At 56.4% G+C, this 22,207-nt stretch overlaps 5 protein-coding genes across 5 annotated transcripts; 3 read left to right on the plus strand and 2 right to left on the minus strand.

Annotated features, from left to right (window-relative positions):
- Nucleotides 1-566: 566 nt before the first annotated feature.
- Nucleotides 567-2,218, plus strand: LY79DRAFT_508734 (uncharacterized protein; the record flags this gene model as incomplete). Its single annotated transcript, XM_060553978.1, has 3 exons — nucleotides 567-836; nucleotides 896-1,292; nucleotides 1,347-2,218. The coding sequence occupies 3 exons, from the start codon at nucleotides 567-569 to the stop codon at nucleotides 2,216-2,218; spliced, it is 1,539 nt and encodes a 512-aa protein (XP_060417722.1).
- A 3,660-nt stretch (nucleotides 2,219-5,878) lies between these two features.
- On the plus strand, nucleotides 5,879-7,808 carry LY79DRAFT_625926 (uncharacterized protein; the record flags this gene model as incomplete). Its single annotated transcript, XM_060562102.1, has 3 exons — nucleotides 5,879-6,482; nucleotides 6,540-7,300; nucleotides 7,354-7,808. 3 exons carry the CDS (start codon nucleotides 5,879-5,881, stop codon nucleotides 7,564-7,566), a joined length of 1,578 nt encoding a protein of 525 aa, XP_060417723.1. The 3' UTR covers nucleotides 7,567-7,808.
- An 845-nt stretch (nucleotides 7,809-8,653) lies between these two features.
- LY79DRAFT_34804 (uncharacterized protein) lies at nucleotides 8,654-10,357 on the minus strand. The gene is made up of 5 exons (XM_060552630.1): nucleotides 10,228-10,357; nucleotides 9,835-9,970; nucleotides 9,625-9,726; nucleotides 9,410-9,566; nucleotides 8,654-9,354 (listed from the first exon to the last, which is right to left on the minus strand). Exons 1-5 carry the CDS (start codon nucleotides 10,244-10,246, stop codon nucleotides 8,839-8,841), a joined length of 930 nt encoding a protein of 309 aa, XP_060417724.1. The 5' UTR covers nucleotides 10,247-10,357; the 3' UTR covers nucleotides 8,654-8,838.
- Nucleotides 10,358-10,674: 317 nt separating this feature from the next.
- LY79DRAFT_543057 (phosphatidylinositol 3) lies at nucleotides 10,675-19,103 on the minus strand. The gene is made up of 12 exons (XM_060557026.1): nucleotides 18,166-19,103; nucleotides 17,463-18,112; nucleotides 17,141-17,415; nucleotides 16,689-17,090; nucleotides 16,474-16,638; nucleotides 16,319-16,415; nucleotides 15,788-16,264; nucleotides 15,492-15,740; nucleotides 14,205-15,443; nucleotides 13,687-14,158; nucleotides 13,144-13,627; nucleotides 10,675-13,095 (listed from the first exon to the last, which is right to left on the minus strand). Exons 1-12 carry the CDS (start codon nucleotides 18,758-18,760, stop codon nucleotides 10,866-10,868), a joined length of 7,335 nt encoding a protein of 2,444 aa, XP_060417725.1. The 5' UTR covers nucleotides 18,761-19,103; the 3' UTR covers nucleotides 10,675-10,865.
- On the plus strand, nucleotides 19,029-21,617 carry LY79DRAFT_34897 (major facilitator superfamily transporter). Its single transcript, XM_060552634.1, has 4 exons — nucleotides 19,029-20,419; nucleotides 20,470-20,528; nucleotides 20,584-20,831; nucleotides 20,897-21,617. Exons 1-4 carry the CDS (start codon nucleotides 19,517-19,519, stop codon nucleotides 21,193-21,195), a joined length of 1,509 nt encoding a protein of 502 aa, XP_060417726.1. The 5' UTR covers nucleotides 19,029-19,516; the 3' UTR covers nucleotides 21,196-21,617.
- Nucleotides 21,618-22,207: the final 590 nt, after the last annotated feature.

Raw genomic sequence — 22,207 nt, forward strand, 5'->3', positions numbered from 1 at the left:
CTGCCTGCCCAATGACAGCCGCCGCTGTACCGACCCCCCTCCAAAGTAATCACCCGCGACTTCTGGGGGTCGTTGCTGTGTCAGCAACATGGGTGGGATCCAACACGGCTTGAACTGGTCATTGGGCCAACGGAAGCCCGGGGGAGCCCCGTGGATATGCAGTTAATTCGCTTTTGGCTCGCCCTCAAGGGTTTGGCCGGCAGTAGTCCTGCTGCAATGCGAGTGACGGTTGTACCCAAACGGACTGGCCTTGTCGCAACGAGATATCGATGACCGGTGGTGTGGTTGCCTACCACCCCGCCGGAGGCTACGTGGACCAAGCCGTGATAAACCCAGCGATCCCCGGGCTCGGGTGTCGTTTAACTCTCCCGTCTCGCTTCTCTGCCTGCTCTATTCAACACTTCCCACAACCGTCAGGTCCTGGCCCACACACATCACTGAGCTCCTCTTGCGAGGTCAAGTCGCACTCGCTCGACTTCAAAACAAACCCGGCCGGGCATCCGTGAAGCGTTTGCCCGTCTCTCCTGTCGTTTACCGCCGAATCTTACGCCATGTCCTGTGCCGCAATGCCGGGATTTTCCAAGTACCTCCTGGGCGCGGCCCTCCTTCTGGCATCCCCAGCGACTTGTCTCACGGCGTGGTATACAGCGCTGAGCCCTCATGTGGCCATGCAAGACCTGGAAACAGGCAAGATCCTGTACAGTGCTTGTAACAGCAACTCCACGCCCATCTTCCCCACCGACGGTCTCAACGCCTTCCGCATACAGAGGACACCTCGAAATGGCACATCGCTGGCCGCCGCCGGATGGTACGATACCGAGAAAAAGACGACCATGGTAAGTCTGGCACCGTCAAGTACCGCGCCATGCATGCCGTGACTGACATCCTTTCGCAGGCTTCCGTTTTTTTCCAAGCCGAAGATGGCTCTATAATAAACGGCTACTACGTCTGCGATTTCGCATCGGGCCATTACGCCATCAACGGCGAGTACACCATCTCCGCGACGGCCGCCGTCGACTCTATCCACAACGAGACAGGCTTGTCGGTCGAACTGCTAGGCGCCGACGACGGATACCGCGTATACTTCCACGACGAGGAGAAGAAAGTCAACGCCATGAAATATACGCCCAAAACCGACTGGCAATTCGAGGGGCCCGTCTCGCAAGATCCGGTAGGAGGAATGAGCCTGGCGTCGGCGCACTATGGCCAGCTGAACATATCCGTCGTCTATGCCAAAGACGCGGAAAACTTTGAAACCGCAATGTACTTCAAGGACGATACATGGCGTCTCAGTTCGTTCACCCTGCCACTTATCGTAAACACTGCAAATGCTGACCGTCGCAAAGCCACACTGCCTCAACCCCTCGTCGGTGGCCAGGTGAACGGGAAAACAAACGCGTCCAGCATCGCCCTCGATTCGTCCGTCAAACCCAACTTCACGTTGCCCGCTTTCGCAAGCAACCTGACTGGACTAGACGTGATAATCGATCGGGCCAATGTGCGCAGCATCCTCTATCTGGGAACCGACGCGAAGCTGCACCAAGTAACGAACACCGACGACCAATGGAAGCTGATGCCGGACCAGGAATCACTCCAGTGGCCTGTGGCGGATTCCCCTTTTGGTCCTTTTGCGGCGACAAGCAATTACGAGACGAACGAAGCGTGGATATGGTACCCATCCAACGGCAATCTGGTACAGCTTTACCAGAACGCCGCTGGTTCGTGGACGCAGGCCACAACGGTGCCCAGCGTCAACACGACGTCAACAGCGTCAGCAATCCCGGAAGCAGGGAAACCGGTCGTGCTTTCAACTGGTGCCAAGGCAGGCATCGGCATCGGCGTTTCCTTTGCAGTCGTCGCCCTTGCCGGTGTCGGCCTCCTTCTTCTCAAGCGAAGGAGACGGAAACAAGCGGCGGCGGCGGCCGAGGCGGCCCGTCTCAAGGAAGCGGAAGCCACGGCCAACGGGTGGGGCACCTATCCGCCGATGGAGAAGCACGGGTCCGAGGTGTTTGAGGCGGACGCCGCGCTGGCCCCGCAAGAGCTGATGGATACGGCCGAAAGGTTCGAGCTCGTGGGAGAAGGACATTGGAGAGAAATGGACGCGACAGGGCAGAACGGGGCCAGGAGAAGCATCGGAGGCTGGCGAGAGGAGCAGAAAACAAAAGGGATGCAAGACGAGAAGAAACACGGTCGTGAACCGGGACCAGGGAGTGAGTAATGACCATAATGACTGAATATGATAATGATGTACCCTTCCATCACAGCGTGTGAAAGGTTGTTTTTCCTTTTGAGCGATGTAGATACATCGTATATCGGTACCCACCCAGTAAGTAGGCTGGTGGTTCGGCCGCATTGGCCCCCCATGCTTCGAAAGCCTCGCGCGAGCCTGGCAACCCGGCCGGCTTGTGATTGACAACGAAGGCTTATTAAAAGTCTTGGGTTTGACTCGAGGGCCATGATTGTCAAAGTTGGGGTTTCGCGTGGTACCCCTGACTACCTATCGAGCTAGTATTGGTCGCACGTGGGCAAACAAAGGGTGCATTGTACGTGAGCGAGTGGTAGGGCCGTTGCCCAGCCTAAGCTGGGTGAGTGAGCGGCATATATCACGAAAAGGGAAACATGAGTTTTTAAACGAGATCAACTAGGATGGTGTCTCATGATGGTATGGGATGCTGCTGAATGTCAGACCAGCTCGTGGACGGGCCGGATGATGGCATGTCTCTCTCCAGGGTCCTCCAGGGTGTCGGGACGAACCAATCAGGGATGGCTTTGCTAGCACCATCCCATCCCACGAGTCGAGGTGTGCCAGTATGAAGGTCGAGGGAATCGAGAGCTGCCGTATGCAGCAGGCTTTCCTCACTTTCTTGGGATGTGCGTCTGACTAGCGGACGGGAGAAGTCGTCACCGGGTCAGGCTCTCGACTGATGGGTCGGCCCCGACGATCAGGCTGAGGTAGGAGCAGCGATACCCTGGCTTGGTCGGCGAGAACCGAAGCCCAACTGCGGAGACTTGGCGGGAAACATTCGACGACGGCAAACTATAGTATAGTAGTGGCTTTTGGTCCGTCCAAAGAGATGGGTTTGAATTGCCGGCGGCTCGGGGTCCATGGGGCAATCTAGTCTCGGAACTTGTTATAGCATCGTAGACGATCGAGGAACGGGCGGATGCAACACGATGATGGAAAGTGTCGGTTTGAACAAGGAAAAACCAGCGAGGAACAGGGCGCAATGTTAGTTAGCCCAGGCACCACGGCAAGCAGCCGGCAGTTGTCAGGAATCCAGCGTTCGGGTTGGGGGAGTGGGTAATGTTGGCCAAAGCGGCGGTTGCCTTGGGCAGTAAGTAGGGTGGGTTGATGCAAAATGGGCACGATGTGTCGCTGCGGTTCCAGTCGTCTCTATTGCTGTCTAAAAGCTGCCTTGGCGTAAAGAAAAGCGCGAGTGCGGATGGAGTGAGGGGGGCAGGGGCAGAGCCAACGGAAGGTGATGATTGTGTGGATCGAGAAGACGGCAGGCGGGACAGGACTGGCTGGGGCGGGATGCAGGATTACGTCAGTGTCTTTTAGGTGATGGAATGGAGAACGTGACGGGGTTGCATGGGAGGGGGAGAGGGGGCAGAGGGGAGGGAGGAGGAGAGGGAGGAGGAGGGGAGGAAGAGAAAAGGGATCTCCCAACGAGAAATATGGAAGGAGAGATAGATGACAGCTACTTCCTCTTTTCTGCGACCCCAAGACTGGAAAGAAGGACGTGAGGTGGAAGGAAAAGTTGGACAGTTGCGAATGTGCCCCACTCTTTTCGTCGTCTTAGCTCCTTCCCGTCCTTTCCACAATTAGGACTGGACATGTTCCTTGAACCCCCCCCCCTGGTTTCACCGGAACTCCCAGCAATAGCAGCAAAGTACTAAGATCTAAAATCAGGTCTTTGGGGAAGCCGGTCTGCATTTGGTATCGCATTGTCATGAACTTGGAGTGGTATTGCAAGGCAAGATGGAACGCTGGACCGAAGCAGCAGGGTCGGCCTGTTCTGTTCGTCTGTGGTAGAGAGGGCGGAGCGGAGCGCGTGCATGGAAGGGGGAAAAGTGTACTACTAAGAACACTGCCTTGCAGTTGCCGTTATGATAGATACTAGCTAGGCTAGCTAGCTACCTAGGGTTTGGTGTTCTTTCTGTTCAGCCAGAGCAGACGAGAGAAGAGGGGAGGTGCTTTCCAGTACCGGTACGTCTGTCCCTTCTCTCGTTACATACAGTCCAAATGCCACCGTCAAATCAGCATCTCCGTCCGAACCGACGTCATGTAATCGGTGCCTTTGAGGCTTTCTATCATGACAGCCATCCGGGCTGAGAAGATGACTAGATTCGGCCAATACTTTGGTCCCATGCACCACAACCTGCAAGTCACAGGTCTAGCAACAGCCATTGGGCACCGGATATCGGTGAGAATCCAGGCGCCAATTGCCTGTTTCGGCATCTCCTTGACCTGCACCACCACCACCACCACCACCACCACCACCACCATCATCGTCGTCGTCACCATCACCAGAGCCCAAGTGGATGCTTCCACGGAACGACCACCTGCATCACGCTTCTACGCATCTCGGTGCCTTTCTTTGGCCTGCTGTTGCTTTCGCTGCAATCCATCTGCCCGTCATCTATCGCTCTCCTGTCGGCTTCTGCTGTCTGTTTTTGCTGCTTCCCAACTGCTTTCCGTGTATGCGGTATCGTTGGCCCTGGACAACGCTACCCTGAACCGTTGATTCCCAGGCGTCTAGAGCCTTCTCCCGTTCCCGCCATTTGCTTCCGTCTCTGCCTTATTTGACTGGGCATCCAAGGGTCGCCCAACTCCTCACGATAGGGGCCTCTTTACCGCCACAGACAGTCCGGGCAGACAAGCATTTGGCATCCGAACAGGCTGCTTTTTCTTCTTCTTCTTCGGGGACCTCTGAATCGAACGTCAACCCAAATTGATTAATTGCCTTAGACACTCTCTAACCCAGGACCTGGGCCACCCACCATTACATTTGCGACGCCATCCCTACCGTCCCGCTTCCCGCAGCAACTGAGTTTAGACAAAACGTCGGGAGTACCCCTGCTTGGTGACAGCGGTTCACCGCGCGGCGCATGCCCACAGCTGGGAGGGATTCGAACTCGACAGAACTCGGCGGGACACTAGCTGGCCAAGCTGAGAACAGGCTCACACCCAGTTGCCCTTGAGCCGGCCAACCCCTCCCATTTTTGCACCCCGTCCCTCTCTTCCCCTCCGTCTGTCCATCTGCCCAGCCAGTGCTATCTACGAAATCCTCCACGAACACCCAAAAGAAGCACAGCCGCACGTAGCCTCTTGTTGGTACGCCGCCCTATATCACCTGCCCGCCGCCTTTATTACATACCCACGTTACCACCTTGCCCACTTACATCCATACGCCCATACATACATAGCCTGCTTGTTCTGCTGTGCTATGACGACGTTGCTCCTACTCTGACTCTTTTCCCTTCTTCTCTCGCTCACCCACTCACTCACTCCATCCTTCTCTTCCACACCCCCTCTTCTCACTCCCTCACCAAGCCGGCTCAGTTCTACTAGGCCCGGCCTCAGACCAAAGTAGATCCCCCGCTGCCCTGCATCTTGTCTCGCTACAAGAGACGTCTGGCCCATCCTCTTCTTTTTCAGGGTCGCTTCTCCCGTTCGTGCACGATACCCCGTGTCTGTCTTTGTTGTTTAGTGTTGCCAGCGCTCACGCCATCACCTGCGCTACACGATCGACACCGCTTACTACCCCGCCATTCATCCCACCCGTCCAGAGAAACCCTCACGCACGCTCGGGCGCCTCCCCGCCGTAACTCACCCTTCCCGAGCCGAAAGCCGTTTGCGTCTGCCTAGGAAAACATGGCTTACCGGACCAACGACTTTGAGGAGCGATTTTATGACGACCGCCGACAGCGGTCTGACAGCCGCGTTGCCTTCAGTGAAGTTGACGTCCGCGTGAAAGAGCGCGAACGCGAACGTGAAGGCGACCGCCTCCGTTTCTTGCGCGAGGAGCGTGCTCCTGAATCAGGCGCTCTCGTCCTGAGCCGCCGAGAGGTTGAGTCGAGGGAGCTGTCAAGGCCCCGCCACCGCTCTCCAAGTCCTGTGTACCGCGAGCGGATCATCCGCAAAGCCCGCAGCTTGACGCCTCCCCCCCACGTCCACCATGACCAGGAGCTTGAGCGCTCGAGGGTGCGCATTTCTGAGCGCGAACGTGAGATTCGCAGCCCGTCCCGTGGCCCTCCTCAGGAGATCCGCGCTCGATACGTTGAACGCCAAAGGTCGCCCTCTCCGCCGCCTCCCGCCAGGGAACGCAGCCGCGTAGGCGTGCGTATCGTCGAGCGCGAGAGAGAAAAAGAGCGGGTGCCGTCTCCTTCGCCCTCGCCCCCGCCTCCCCAGCCTCAGGTCATTCGTGGCCCCACGATTGAGCGGGAGGTCATTACCCACTACAGAGACATTGATCATGGTGAGTACAAGCAGTGCCAGCAGAAACCGAGAGCCCGGCAAGGTCTAATGCTCTCAGGTGTCACCCGCGTGCCCAGCCCGCCCCCTCCTCCTCGTCCCGCCCCTCGGCCCAAGACCCGTACCGAAGACCGGGAGCTGGACATCGACATCACCACGTCCCGCAGGGGAACCGACATTGACATTCACCGATCTCACAGCCGCCATCGCTCTCCTAGTAGGGAGCGCAGGTCTCCCGCTTTCCACGACAGAGAGCTGGTGCTGAGCACCGACCGCCTCCGGATTGATGACCATTACCATAGTGGATCGCGCCGCAGAGCCCACTCGGCGGCTGCACGGACGCCAGTCGAGGAGGAGTCGGAATACATCACCTCCAAGATCGACTCGCGCGGCAAGATGGGCGAGGCTTGGAACGGCGCTACTAAGGACTGGGCCATCATCGACGTCCCGCCCGGAACCGAGCGCGTCCGTATGGACGGCGTGGGTGGTGGCTCTGCCGAGGTCACTTGGCAGCGTTATAATGGCGTGAGACGTGCCAAGTTCATTCCCGAGCGAGACGGCGCGCCCACCTCGGCCCCGGCCCCCGAGCCCTCTCCCCGAGAGTCGCGGGACCGTCTCAGCCTCCAGCTGTACGACCGGGAGACGGAGATTGAGATCGAGAAGACCAAGGAGCGCGCCCCGGCCCGCCGCCAACCCTCGAAGCGCAATGAGATGTGGACAGAAATCACCAAGGACCTGGTCACTCGCGACGCCATTATCGAGCTCGGCTACGATTTTGAGGAGACCGAGTACTTCTTCTACATCATGCAATACCTGAAATATGTTAGTCCCAGCCCCGGCCACTTGGTAAAACAAACCGTACTAATGAAAATTAGGATGACGTACTAGAGCTCGTCCAGGTGTCGGACGAAATCCGCCGCTTCCGTAAGGAACGCGTCCGCGAGTACGAGAGGGAGTGGGTGCACGACGACTGGGACCGCCGGTCTCACCACCACCACCACCATCGCCACCCGCCAAGCAAGTACGAAGACGAACGGGTTTACGAGCGCGAGGTCGTCTACGACAGCCAGCGGCCCCGTCGTTGGTAAGCATTGTACACACGGTGACCCAAGGACACATGAATCGGGCGCCCAACCGTCGCCCGGCCTCGTGAGCTTGGAATGGGACAGACAGACAGACAGCCTGTGATTGGGTTTGAATGCAGAACACGTCGATGTTGAATGAGATGTACTACTGCCATCAGAGGGCCGGATCTGGGTCTGTTTGTGGGGGAAAAACGTATGGGGGCGTGTCTTCTTTTTCTTATAACCCAAATCTGTTGGTGAGGGGGGGGGGGGGGGGGGTTCTGCCTGGCACCATGTGTAACGATTTATGAATGCAATATTGCAGCGGCAGACAAACAGGGCCGGAGTTTAGATTGTATTGGGAACAAGTAACGATTTTACGACCAGATACTGACAAGGCGCGTGAATAAGGCTCCGTCAAATATTTTTTCTAATTTTTTTTTTCTGGGTGCGGATTTTTCTGGAAATCCTTGGGTCTCATCTCAATGTGAGCGAGCACCCTTTCGTTGAGACGCGTACGTCTTTTCTCGTGTTTACTGTGGCGTTAGCCGAGACTAACATGTGCCGGTATGTCGAACCTCTGAGCGCGTTTTGGTGGTTAGACGCCCGGACGGCGACGGGGGTACGGGAGGCCCACGGCCGGGTCCCTGCGTCGGTCGTTTCGGCGGCGGCGGCGGCGGCGGCGGCCCCGCCGTGCGAGCACGTCCTCCCGCCTTTCGGGAAGACTTGTCAAGGACAAAGTTCCAGTTGGGGCATAGGGACTGTGTGTGTCTACGCTCGCACACTCACCCAGGATTATTGACCAAGCCGTTCGATGCGTTCGTCTTGCGACACCTCCGCCCCCTTGACATCAGACCAATCGTCAAATTTAGCGGCGGGCCTCCGGAATTGGGGTGTCGAGACGCAGCGGCATCTGCATTAAACTAAGTAACAAAGTACATCTATCGCTGGCTACTTCCGCCCGACCCAGAAGAAGGCAAGGTCTTCGTTTTCCCCCCCCGGGGTTCCATGATCTCTTTCCCCGGTCCAGCAAACAAACGAGCAGTAACGTAGACAAATAAGTAGTGTACAGATCCCCCGTCTACTATCGCAGCTTGGGGATGTCTTGCGGGCCGCATCGACGGGTATGAGCTTGAAAGAACAACGCGAAAACGACAGGGGCAATATATAGACATCCGCGCGGCAGATGATTATTGGAGAAATAATCCGACGCATTCCCGCAACCGGCTGTAGAAGGGCGATGCTCCAGCCAGCCAGCCTTCACCTCGCGGCAAATCTGGTCCCGTACGGAAAGGCTTACTTGCGGGAACGGCTGGCACGGGTGGACGTGGGCTTCTCGGCAGCAGGGGCAGCCTTCTTACCGCCCTTGGGCCCCGCTCTGCCCTTCTTCGGCGCGGGCGCCTTCTCCTCTTCGGCCTCGGACTCGGGGGTTTCGGCCTCGGGCTCTTCTTCGCTCTCCTCGACCTTGGCCTTCTTCGGAGCGGCCTTCTTCCCAGCGCCGCGCTTGGGCTTGGGAGCCTCGTCCTCTTGCTCCACCGCGGAGTCGGACTCATCCTTGACGGCGGGCGTTCGCGCTCCGCGCTTCGCCTTGGGTTTCGGCTTCTCATCCTCCTCAGACTCGGCCTTCGCCGCAGCGGCAGCGGCCTTGCCGCGCTTCGCCTTGGGCTTGGGCTTCTCGTCATCGTCCTCCGGCTCAGCCTTGGCGGCGGCCTTTTTAGTACGCTTTGCTTTGGGTTTCTCGTCGTCCTCCTCCTCACCAGCAGCGGCGGACTTGCGGCCGCGCTTCTTGCCCTTGGCAGGAGCCTCCTCTTCCTGTGGTCCAGCGTGAGCCTTCATGTGCGCCGGTGTCCACCGGGAGAGAACTTACCTCGGCCTCCTCGCCGTCGTCCCAGTCCTTAGGTTTCTTGCCACGGATGCCGCGCTGGCCGGGCTTGTTCATCCAGGGGTCGCCGTTGAAGTCCTCGGGGTCAATGTGGCCCTGCTCGATAGCCTTGCGGACCTTGGCCTGTAGGTCCGGGTGGTCACTGGCACGGGTGTCAGTGGCGGCTGCTGCCCGTAAGTCCTAAATGAAGGGGGCCTTACCCCATCTCGTCGTAGCCATCAAACGCATCAAAGTCGAACGTGCCGTCCTTATTCTGACACAGCTCCCTGACGTGCGCCATTTGCTCACCAGAGACACAGCCCCTGCGTCATGAAAAGTCAACAAGTGCAGCTTCAAGCCATAAGACAGTGGCATGCGTGACGATTGCCAAACCGGGCACATCGAAGTGAGAAAGGGGGTCGACCACATACCAGTGCTTCCACTTGAAGGACTCATGATCCATAATCTTGGTCCAGGTGCCGAAGCGGAGGGAGCCCTTCAGGCACTTGTTGGCCGCCTTCTTGCACACGCCATCGGTGCAACCGGCGCGGTTGTTTGGCGAGACCTCTGTTTGGGGGGGTGAACCAGTTAGCCACGCTTTCTCGGTTGAGAGTGAGAGTGCGAGTTTGGCAGAATATTGTCCAAGCTGGAGCTCCTCCCATGACGTAAGGCGTAACAGTAGCAGTAGCAGTAGCAGTAGCAGTAGCAGTAGCTCTGACGCGTCGCCGAGTGGTCGTTAGACGCGACCGCAGCTCCGAAACCCGCCGCATCAAAGGGGAAACAACGATTTGTTTGGTGGAGCAAAATAAAATCAAAATACTCACCAATGCGATAGTCAGGCATCTTGAAGGTCTCTGTTTGATCCAGCTGAATGAGTGTCGTAGGATGTTTCTACACAAAAGTAAGAACCGTCGAGGTTTGGGAGACGAAAGAGTTCGGGAGAAAAAAAGGGCGGACGAGCAAGGAAAGAAAGTAGCCTCTGTCTGATCTCTGGGTGGTGTCCGCAGATTGCTTTGCTTGCTGATTAGCGGTGAGGTGGGAGGTGCTTCCTGCCTGCACGGCCCAGTCCCGGTGCCCCAAGCTCCCTGGAGCTTCAGCGGTCGTGATCGCCCCCCCCTGCGCGGTAACCTAGCCGTCACAAGGCACCACTAGGCCCCAGCCAGGCCCCGGTCCAGGCAGAGAAGGCCGATGACAGAGTGGAATGCTGTTGGTTGTCCAGCCTCCGGCACAAACAACACCCACCGTCACTGGAATCGTAATCATGAAGAAATGTCGTGTTCCAACGAGCTAGTATACAATAGAATTACACGATGACTAGCTAGCACATATCCTTTTCCGCATCCCCAACACCAACTCAAGTCCCGTCCTTCATTCATAGCCATCGTCTCTCCACGATGACACCGGTCCATCGTGCCATTAATCCTTCCTTTCCGACTCCCTAAGCCCCGCTCCCCCCCCCCCTTCACAAGAACGGACACCACCCAATGTACATGGCTGCCAGGTTCCTCGGGTCGACGGCCTGCTTGATCAGCTCTTCCACCTGTCCCTCCACACCCAGCGGGATTGTGTCGTGCCCCATCAGCCCCTTGACTTTCCGCTTGATGCTGTCCACCACGAGCTGCGGCTGCATCCGCGGCGCCCCGTCCTGCCTACGGCTCGTCTTCTTCTCCTTCTGCAGGTCGAGCGTGGGGTCGTAGATGAACGCCTCGAGAATCGTCATCAACGTCTCCTCCTGTTGCCGGAGGATCCCTAGCGTGAGCTCGCTGCAGTGTCGGAACGGGCCTTCGTACCCGTAAATCCCCATCGCCGCCACCATGTTGTGCGTCAACCGGAACGGGACCCTCTCCGGCTGCGCAAACGTCAAGCCCTTGTCGAAGAGGCAGTTGAAGTCGACGTGAAAGATGCCGCCGTTGTCGCGTTCCAAGAGCACGTTCTCGCCGTGCCGGTCCCCGAGTCCCAAAATCGTGCCCACCATCGACATGACGGCGCAAGACCGCGTGTACCTGAGCCGCGCCGAAAACCACGTCGAAGGATGAGGAAACCGCTGCACGAACCAGTGCTGCAACACCGGTGGGAACGTCCCTAGGACGCCCTCGGTGAACATCTTGACGTTGTTCGGTCCCGTCACCGCCTCAGCCATCATCCGTTTGATCTGGTTGTAGTCCGGATGGACTGACCGAGTCTTGTACTGGTCCAGGAGGATCTCTCGCAGCGTCTTCAGCCCGTCCACCCACTCAATGATGCCGCACTCTTCGTTCAACGGCACCACCGCGTAAGTTTTGATGTACAGCTGCCGCCTGCTGGCCTCGGGATCCCGCTTCAACGACCTGTTGATCATGCTGTTAAACTCCATCAGGCGCTGGTCGGTGCGAAGATCGTCCTTGGGCTTGATCATGAGCATGTAGTTCCTTCCGTCCGTTCCGCGAGCCGTAAGCCGTCGTGGCTTGGCCAGAGACCCAAGAACCAGCACTTCGTCCAGGAACGAGTCGATTGTGATGACGTCGTGCGCAAACGCCTTGTGTTTCTTGACATTGTCGGTCAACGTCGGTAGAGCAGCCGTCAGGCACGACTCTATCGGCACCACCAGGGGGCAGGGCGTGCATTTGTGGTTGAAGTTCAGATCCCGCGTGATGCTCGCCACCGTTGTCCTGTTGCTCTGGAAGTCTCCGTTGTTGCACGCCAGCAAAAGCTGCTCCGCAAGCTTCTCGCCCATCCTCAGCAGCGTCTTGAGGTCAAAGCTGCCGCCATCGACCTTGCGAGAAATCCCCCGAAGCGTCTGCAGGATTTGTTGGCCTCGGGCCTTGCGCTCCGACGCTTGCCGCGTTGTCATAATGCCGAACAGGCTCCAGAGAGCTTGCCGAGGATGCGACTCCACAACCTTGATAACAATGTGCATCAGCCGCTCGTAGACGCTTGAGTTGCGATGCGCTATTCTCGCCACGATCTGGGGAAGCGCCGTGTAAAATATGTACGCCGGAAGCCGCACAATGTACTTGTCGAGGAACTGGTGGAGGAGGTTCAGCTGCTCCGTTCGCCTCCTATGGAGCTCGCGGGACAGCGAGACCTTGCCTTCGGGGGCCTTATCGACCTGTGCTCCGAACTCGAGCCACAGCGTAAGGATTCTCGGCAAGGTCTGGTAGAGATATTTGGTGCCGTAATTCAGTGAACGCAGGTAGTTTTCGATAATGAGCCTGGTGTATTCTCCCTGGATGCAGGGATCGCTTTGATCGTCCGGCTTGAGTGTCTTTTCGGATTCCAGCACCTTTTTGTAATAGCGTCCCAAGTAGTAGTGTCCCTTTTCCCAACTTGACGCGGTTTTGGGGGGCTGCTGGTATTTCTCGAGTAGAGTCGCGTGGTTCGTCTGGCCGGCGGCGTCCAGCCATTTTGCGAGCATCAACTGCGCTCTGGCCGTCAGCTGTCTTTGCTGGGCATCCATACCCCGGATGGAGGAAGAACTGTTGGTCTGCGTCATGAAGTTGTTGGACTCTATGGCGCCTTGCAGGACTTGGATAGCCTTGCGAGTATGGCCATCTTTCCACAACAGTCGAGCGTTCTCGATGACTGCTGCGCCATCGCCAAGTTGAGAGGCGTGAAGCACAGCGTTGAACGACTGGTGGGCTGAGTTGGCCTTCCTGGCCAGTCGAGCGCTCGACAGCCACAGAGATGAGATGTCCAGATCGGAGAACTTGGGCCTGTGATCTGTCAGTTTTGGTCGTGCGCATGGCATGAACGAAACATACCGTGAAAGCTCCATGGCTGCTCTGCGGATGCCCAGCAGATACTGCTTGTCGCTCACATATGCCCCGAGAACCTCCAGGCGGCGATTCAGCACCGTCAGCACTTCTTGGTGTGCTTCATTTTCAGAGGCTGGACTTCCGGCAATTATTTCCAGGTCAGTAAGCACATGACATCTGAGTCTGAGGTCGTGGCAGGCCTGCAGAGACGAGGTTGCTGAGTGAGTCATGGCGGAAGCAATCTTCTCTCTCATACTCTGCAGCATTCGGGGGAAAGTCTCGCTGTTAGCGCCTCTTTGGTGTAGCGCGTCGAACAGCTTCGCGATGCTGACATTGAAGTCTTCCAAAGGACTGCCGTGGAATCGACTGGTGTACTTGGACAACGTGTCCCATCTCCGCGTGGCCCAAGCTGCTTCGACGGCGAAGGGGACAATCTTGTTCTCTGTCGAAGGATCCGTTCGCATGCCTTCCACGTAGTTGAGCAGCACATCTTGAATCGTCAGCTGACTCGCCCCCCCTCCCTCAAAGTGATTCTGCATAGCAACTTACCGTGTTGACCAGATTGTTTCAAGCAGTTGAGGAGGTCAGCTTGCACATCGGTATTGTCAGGCTCTTCCGCCAACTTGATCTCGTACCACGTCTGGGCGGCGGTGTATCTGCCCGCTTTCTTGTGACTAAGGATCTGTTGGTTGATGTCCAGAACGTGGAGATGAGCTGAAATGCCCTCCAGCCCGTCGGGCTCGTCAATCTGGGTATAAATGTCCTGTAGCTGCTCGAGAAGGAGCGTTTTCTGTCTTGGGTCGCTCTTCTCGACCTCCATTTGCTGAGCATGTTGTTCGAGATGGAAGAGTGCACGGGGGTATTCTTTGCAGTCCATCGCACGTTGGGATATGAGCACCGGAGGGATCGTGCTTAGCAGGTCCTCAACGCGTGCGATGGCGGGCAAGTCATGATCAGTCTTGCGCCTGGCGTTCTTCTCTTGAAGCCATCTGCTCGCGTAATCGAGAACCCGGAAGACGGCCTGGGTCGATTAGCCAAAGTTTATTTGAGGAAGAGGTTTGACTCACCTCGCAGAACAGCTTCATGTCCGCTCGTTCGGAATATGGAGCGTCTTCTGCGGGCTGATGTTGAAGAATGCCAACGAGTTCACCTATGACATTATCACGCTCCTGACGCGAACTTCGGTGACCTATGATGACGTGCAGAACAAGATAAGGCAGCAAAAATTCCGCTACCGCCAGATCCTTGACTCGAATGGTGCGGCATAACGGTTCGAAGATCAGATCCGCATGCCCGTTCTGTCCCTTACGCAGGAGATCCATGTTGAACGAGCGCATCCAGTTCCCATAGGGCTTGCCTGGCCGGAAGATGGGGTACTCGACTGGGGCCATGTTCATGGGTGTCAGGAGATATTTGGACGTGAGAAATGGCGTGAGAATCATGCGAACGCTCTCCGGCAGGGCTAGCCACTTTCTGTAGATGGTCCCACCATCCCTCATGCCGGTTTTCTTCATCGCACACGCCGCCGTGATATCAACTCTGTCGAGTAGTTCTTGCATGGCGAACGACAGGAAACCCTGAAGTTTGGTGTCCGTCGTGGACAAGAACGCCCTAACCAGAATATGCTCCAGTATGAACAGCACGAAGTCGGTCGTCTCGTCTGCGTTTTCAAAATTGCTCAAGATGACCATCGACTTCTGCTCGCGAGGCGCCTCGACCCTGTTAGAGTCTAGACAGCCTACAAGACCGATGCACTGCGTGCAGAGACTGGCAATATCAAGCTGCATAGAACTATACTTTGAAGCACAGTCAAGCAGGGCCCGGAGCATGGTGGAGACGACGGGATCTGGTTGTTGACTGATTGCCGAAGTCTGAAGAAACCCCCCGCTTTGCTTAAGATAGGTCTCGAGTTCGGTCAAAGCCTGCAATACCACACCCGAGTTTTCGTGGGATATGCGCTCGGAAAATAGGGCAAATGCTCTCCTGCTATCAAGTGCTGGACGCATTGCGCTCAGCTGCGCTTCAATATCCGCCAGCTCTGGTACATGAGCCAAGGACGGTAGTTTGCTAATGTTCTCGCCGAGGACCAAACCGAACTTCGCAATCAGCGTTGTGATCAAGCATTTAGCCATCTGTCGAGTCTTGTCGTTGAACAAGGGCCAGTAGTGACTGATGACGAAGAACGTCGTTTCGAGCAATACCTCGACGTCTTCCGCCTCGAGATTCGTGAGCAGAGCTGCCCAGCAAGAGAACGCCGCTTCTCTCAAATCGTCTTGGGCCAAAGCTGACAACAGGCATGCGGATATCTAGACAGATCAGTCTTCGAATCGGGCTCGCGTCCTAGCGTTGCTTACCTGAGGCCGCGCGATGCGCACATAGTCTTTGCATAGTCTAATCATCTCCTCCATAGCTCGTACGCATCGCCTCTGCTCCTCGACTGGAGGCGACACGAGGGGCATGTCGTTGATAACATCCGCGAGTCGGGCCATGAGACCGAGGATATATGATTGAAGAAACTTTCCGATGATGTTCCCCTTTTTCGGTTTCGACTCCTTGTTTGCCACTGCCATCATGGAGCAAAAGGATGTGAGTGCTTCGATAATCTGTGGCAAGTCAGCAGCTGAGGGACCCCATGGCCTGATGGACTTACCCGTGGTTTTCGGGCTTGATCCGCCTCGCCGGCTGCCTTCAACAACTCGAGGACGATGGTGACGACCTCTGCTTGCATCAGCTCAATCAAGCTAAAGGACTCCAGATGAGAAGCAACTTCGATCAGTCTTGACATGACAAACTGCTCAATGTTGCGCACATCTTGCACGAGCAGCAGCGCAAGAATAGGGCCAGCATTTGCGGTGTCCAGGATAGGGACCCATATGTCCTTTTCGCCCCGTGCTTCGGCAATCTTTTGAATGACGTCTTTCTTCTTCATCAAGACCAACCATGGCATCGCGTGGGTCTGGACAAGCAGAAGGAAATCGGTAACAGATATCTGCAGCAGGTCGGCAATCGCACGAGTCATCTGCGGCCGAGAAATCATGTCCTTAACAGCGAAGTACGCCAGGTTCCTCCAAAAGGGCTCAAACAATCGACGGGGTGTTGTATTCAGTGCGGCTGCAAGGCCAAGAATCTAGATGCATGTCAGCTTTGCGTGGCTTTCAGGAACAACAAGCAGCCGCCGTACCTCGTTGAATGCACAGGCTGCAATCAGACTGTTGCTGCTGCCAAGGTACTCCAGCAGCTTGTGCAGCACGAGGTTGAGCTCATCCCCAGTCACGGCCCTATTTAGTTAGCTTGCTAACGAACAGAACTCGCCTTCAAAGTTACTGTGGCACTTACCGTCCTAGCTGGCTCCAAGCCAGAATTCCACTCTCATGAAATATGACCGCGTCAGTTTCCGAGGCAGCTTTGAGCAAGCTGAGTGCGTTCTTTCGGTTACGCTCGACTACAGCGACATCAACTGTATTTGAATTGGGTTCTTCTAGGAAGAGAGGGAGAGCGCGTCTTAAAAAGCCGGTCAGCATGGGTCAACTCGAAGGTTGCAAACGACATACCCTGAAGCAATCCGAAGCTCTCTAACCGAGCTATGTAAGCTTTGTAGACACCATTGTCCCAGAGGAGACGTCTCAAGGTCGATTAATTGTGTGGTATCAGCGTGGTTGATGATTCGCCTCATTGCAATCATGGCAACGACTCTTGGTCGCCTCGACTCCTTGAATGAGTCGAGGTGGATGAGCTTTGTGAAAATTGACTGCGCGTCGCTTTTCTCTTGAGCCGTAACGACCTTGGGCTTCTTGGTGATTCTAGGTTTCCGGTCACACGACGCGCATCGGAGTCTCTTGCTCTTCATGCTCGACTCATTGTACGTCGCAACCATATCCACAACACAGCAGGTGCGGGCGACAAGGTCGATAGCTATACACTGGTCCTCTTCGCTTAGTCCTGGATAGTGGTTTCTAGGAATCGTCAGCCAGCAAGTCCAATCCACCCATACAGACCAACGTACAGGAAGGCATGCTCCAAAGTCCCATTATCGGGAATAGGATCTGCCTGGAGAACTTCGTAGAGCCGTGCGGTCAACTCGTCAAGCTCCCCGGCGCCCAAAGAGACTTTCCTGCGCTTGGATACAGGCTCTCTTTCCTTGGCGGAATTGTCTCCGATGCCAAGATCTTCGACAGCCTGGCGAAGTTCAGCATCGGTGAAGCATGCTGGCTGTGTTTCAGGGTCAAGAGACTCTGGCACAACGGAGTTGGATGCCTGTTTCAGGATTCTTATAGAACGCTGGCAAGGTTAGCCAAGTCAAGAGGTGGCTGCGGTCATCAACATACCAAGAAATCATAGGCATCACCCATCGAATGGACCTCGGAGCACACCAGTTCGAGCGGGAAGACGATTTTCGGAGCCGCTATTCTACCAATCTCTCGGTCTACGAGCGACGCGTGCGCCAGACGTATGAGAGCCAGGGACAGTGTCTTCCTCGCCGCCAGGCTCTGTTCATCAATCCCCAGGATCTCATCAGGATGCGCGGAAAGCTCAGCGCAGAGTAACGCCAGCATTGTGTACGCCTTTTGTGAGGCCAGCGATGTCCTTGCAGGAGAAGGCTTGTTGGGGAGCAGATTGAGAGAAACCTTCAGCAAGTCGGCTCTAGGGCTAGGAGCAACAGCTTGCCAGGTATTTTCTACAGCACGGATGGAAAGCAAGGAATCGAGTAGCCAAGGCGTCAGCTCCGACAGCGATGGTCGCGATATGATACTCGAATTCTTGGATATTGAAGGGTGTGCCAAGGCGGATATCAATGTCGTAGCCTGACGAAGTGCCTGCGAGACATGCTGCACAGTGTATGTGGTCTGTTGGACAAAGAGGGTGCCGGGTTTTCCCAACAAGAGCTCCAGTGTAGCGGCTGAAGGTAGTGTGATATCTATGGAAACGTCCCTTCCAGTAGCATTCGGTGCCGTTTCTTGCAGGCGGCTCAGAAGGGCTGGGAAGGTCAGCGACACTACCATACTGGCCGGCCAGATCTCCAACACTTACCACTGCTGGTCTCGCGCAGATACAGGATCATGGACGAGAGCAGCTTCCACGTCGACCCCGCGCGGATCACCGCGAGAAGCACGAACTGGAAGAAGCCCTCGATGTGCGCCGTCAGGTCGAGGCAGCGAGAGTGCCCCAGCAACCTGAGGATCTTGGGGAAAACCCATACCCAGAGCGGCTCCTCCCCGCGGAACACAAATTGTTTCCCGTCCGTGGTATGATTCAAGACGTTGGGCGTCTCTTCGATCGTGACCTTGAGGAAGTCGATGGCCTTGAGCGCCTCGCTCCGCAGGTGGTTCCGGTCGGCAAACGGGTCGTCGAGCTTGATGCCTTCGAGGACGACGCGGGCGTAGACGTAGATGAGCATGTGGTTGTGCTCCGTCCGCTGCTCGGCGTTCTTGAGCAGGTCGGGCTTGTTCTTGACCTTCTCGATGACGGCAAACAACCGCTTCAGCTCGGCGTTCTCGTCGGACCGCGTCGATTTTGACGACGCCGAGATGTTTTCGACCAGCTGCGCAGCTAGCGTGGAGGGAGGCGGCGCGTTCGGGGCGGCAGCGGCAGCAGGCCTGCCATGGCCATGGTGTTCTGCGGCCATGACGCCGTCTTCATCGTATGGCCGGGGAAGCTCGGTTCGGAGGGGCCAAGGGGGGCGTTCGTTTGCTGCTGCTTGGAGACTCGAGGTCACTAGCACTGCGTTTCGACTGCCTACCAAGGTACTCTGCACACCCAGATATTGACGCGCTGGCGGGGTGGTCACTGTGCAGCGCGGTGCTACACGCGAGGTCACATGTTCAATTAAACACGGTTATGTAAGCTGTGTGGTCCGTGCTTAGCGGTCGCCTTATGCGCAACTAACTCCAAAATCGCCTTGAAATACGGCATTCCTGCCTGCGTTCTGGACCTCAGGTTGACCGTCCATTCTCCCACCTTCAAGGGGCTAGTTGATGACAACTTGTGTTAAATCGCAAATTGACTGCCGTGTTTGATTTCAAAGCAATCCGAATTACTTGCCTATACTGGCATTGCATGATTATCAATCATCGAGGTCATCCCCTGCAAAGTTGCAGTCTCTCTCTCCATGCCTCCATCACCAAAGTCCCTAGGCTGCTGCACCACTGTGCAATTGGCCATGCAGCTTACGCCTTTTCCGTTTTGCAAATCTACTTATCACCGAGCAACAGCTATTGGAGGTACTTGGCCGACTCCAATATGCGCTATAAAAGCATCAAGGTTCTGCGTTGAGCCTGCTCTCGAGTGTTTCGATGTTAGTCTTGATATGCATCGTGTGTGACTCTTCTTTATAAGCTCTCAGCAACTGGCTCACTGATTGATTTTCTCGTCACGCTACGCTATGGATATCCCTCTCAACGAAGCCAGGGTGGAAACTCCGCAAAGTTTACCTTCCCGCAATGTCTCGGTAGCCAAGAGTGTCACAGTCATCGTCACCCTCGCGGGCATCAACTTCCTCAACACCATGGGTTCCGGGATCCTGATTGCCGCCCTCCCCCGCATCGCCTCGGATGTTGGTCTCGACGAGAGCCTGATGCTCTGGCCCGCGGCCGTCTACAGCCTCGCCGCTGGGTGTCTGCTCCTCATCTTCGGCGCCGTCGCCGACGTCGTCGGCGCCAAGCTCATGTGGGTGGCGGGCAGCTACCTCTGCGCCGTCTTCACCGTCGCTGTGGGCCTGTCACAGACGGGGATCCAGATCATCGTGTTCCGCACGTGCATGGGCATCTCCATATCCGCGTGCCTACCAACCACCATGGCCTTCATCACCAAGACGTTCCCCAAGGGCGGGTGGCGCAACGTCGCGTTCTCGATGAACGGCATCGGGTTTCCGCTGGGGTACGCCCTCGGCTTGGTCCTGGGGGGCATCTTCACGGATACCATCGGTTGGCGGTGGGGGTTCTACATGATGGCCATCATCAACTTCTGCCTGTCGACGGCGGCGATCTGGTCTCTCCCGTCCGTCTACCAGCCTTCAGAGAAGAGGTGGACTCGCCGCCTGGCCGAGGACATTGACTGGATTGGGGCCGTCATCATGAGCGTTGCTTTGGGCCTCCTGCTATATGTACTGGCAATGACAACATCCTCTTACACCAAGATCGGTGACCCGGCAAACATTGCTCTCCTGGCACTGGCGGTCGCTTTGCTGGTTGCGTTTCCCTTCTGGATGAACCGGCAGACCGTAAAGGGCGGCCCGGCACTCATTCCTAACCGTCTGTGGCGAAATGCCTCGTTTACTTCCATCTGTGTAAGTCGGATTCGGGCAGCAGGGTACTCGGGGCCTAACACATTCAACAGGCTGCCATCTTCTTATCCTGGGCCTCACTCAACGCCATACAGTACTTCATCATGTTCTAGTCAGTATCCGCCCATCATAACGAGCAGGGAGAGAATTCTGATAAGTGTCAACAGCTTCCAAAAAGTCCAAGGCATCTCCGCGCTGCAGAGCTCCCTGCGATTCCTCCCACACGTCGTCATGGGCGCCGCCGTCAACGTGGCGGCCGCATGGCTCGTCTCTAGGGTAAAGGTCCAAACACTAGGCGCCGTGTCGGCGGTCATCACCGCCATCGCTCCGCTCCTAATGGCCACGGTCGATCTCGATGGATATTACTGGTTTGCGCCATTCTGGGCCATGATCCTCTCGCCCGTCAACGCAGATGGTACCTATTCACCCCCCTCCGCAACCCCCCTTTAGCACAGCAGACACTAACGGGACACAAAACAGCCCTCTTTACAGTTTCGAACCTCATCATTTCAGACGCCTTCCCGGCGGATCTGCAGTCTCTCGCCGGCGGTGTTTTCAGCGAGATCGGGCAGATTGGCAACGCCGTTGGCCTCGCCGTGACGGCGGCCATAGCGGCGTCCGTGACGGAGCACTCGGGCATCATCGGTCGCGCCGAGGAGGCGCGCATGGCGGGCTACCGCGCCACGTTCTGGACCATCTTTGCCGCCACGGGGGCGGTGCTCGTCATTGTGCTTTGGGGTCTCAGGAAGGGCGGCATGGTCGGGAAGAAGGATGAGTAGGCGAAGGGTGGTGCCACGCTAGCGCGAAATCTTGGGCGGATAGGGTTTTAGAGGATGAGACCGCCGCTCCCGCAGTCTGATTTCTAAACGCACGTCTTTGGAGAGTTTTTGTCGGTTTGAAATTACATGGCATGACGTCCTATAAAGGGAGTGGTTGACATATTGGTGTCCTGACCAGGAAACTTTCTGGTTCTTAGTCCATTCTATATGTATGTAATTAGCGTTCTTGACCATGGACGGCAGGATTGCAGCATGCCTCGCGTAGGCAAAGTTACCATCTGGGACGTGACAATGACCTAGCGTTTCTCTCGATCGTTAATGGAAGGCCTTTCAGTTTTGTCTGATGTCGGCCCAGCATTGGGGTTCGGGTATAACTAGCTCATTCGGGCGACACTGGACTCATCCGATGTCTTACGCACGCTTTACCGAGAAATAGGCATGGCGGCCGGACGGTGAGTTGTCTCAAAAGGCCAAGGCCAACAACGCGTGGCCCTAAGATTTAGTCTCAATGATCAACCTCGATCGCCTCGCGCGGTAGCGATGTCAACCTGCATCGGCGGAGGCCGAAGCAGAACCTAGGTAGCCCAGACCCCGCGAATGCTCCAGCATCGACGATCTCAAGGTTATGTGAGTGCAGTCGGCTGCGTGTATGAATGCTGTACCAAGTTCCCTCCAGGAGAAACTAGGGAGCATTGGGAATGCGATCACCATAGCAAAAGCTGGGTAATGGAAGGGAGGGCCTCACGTTCATATGACGTGCATATCGCATATCTCCCGTCCTTCCAGCCCCGTCCGAGAGGAGAGAAGGGGAAAACTCACGTTGATGATGATAATGACGACCAAATCAAGAAAGTCCTAAAAAGAACAACCCCCCCCCTTTAGAAAAAAGGCTATTCTGGGAACCGATCGCCCGAAGGCTCCTGTCTTGTTGTGTTTCTTGGCAGCTTCCGCAGCCGCAGCGTCGATCCGGCATTTTCGTCTGCCTTCCAAGCCATGCCGCCTTCCTTTGGAA

The sequence above is a fragment of the Colletotrichum navitas genome (assembly GCF_030913465.1).
Source record: "Colletotrichum navitas strain CBS 125086 chromosome Unknown LY79scaffold_10, whole genome shotgun sequence".
Classification (NCBI taxonomy): Eukaryota; Fungi; Ascomycota; class Sordariomycetes; order Glomerellales; family Glomerellaceae; genus Colletotrichum; species Colletotrichum navitas.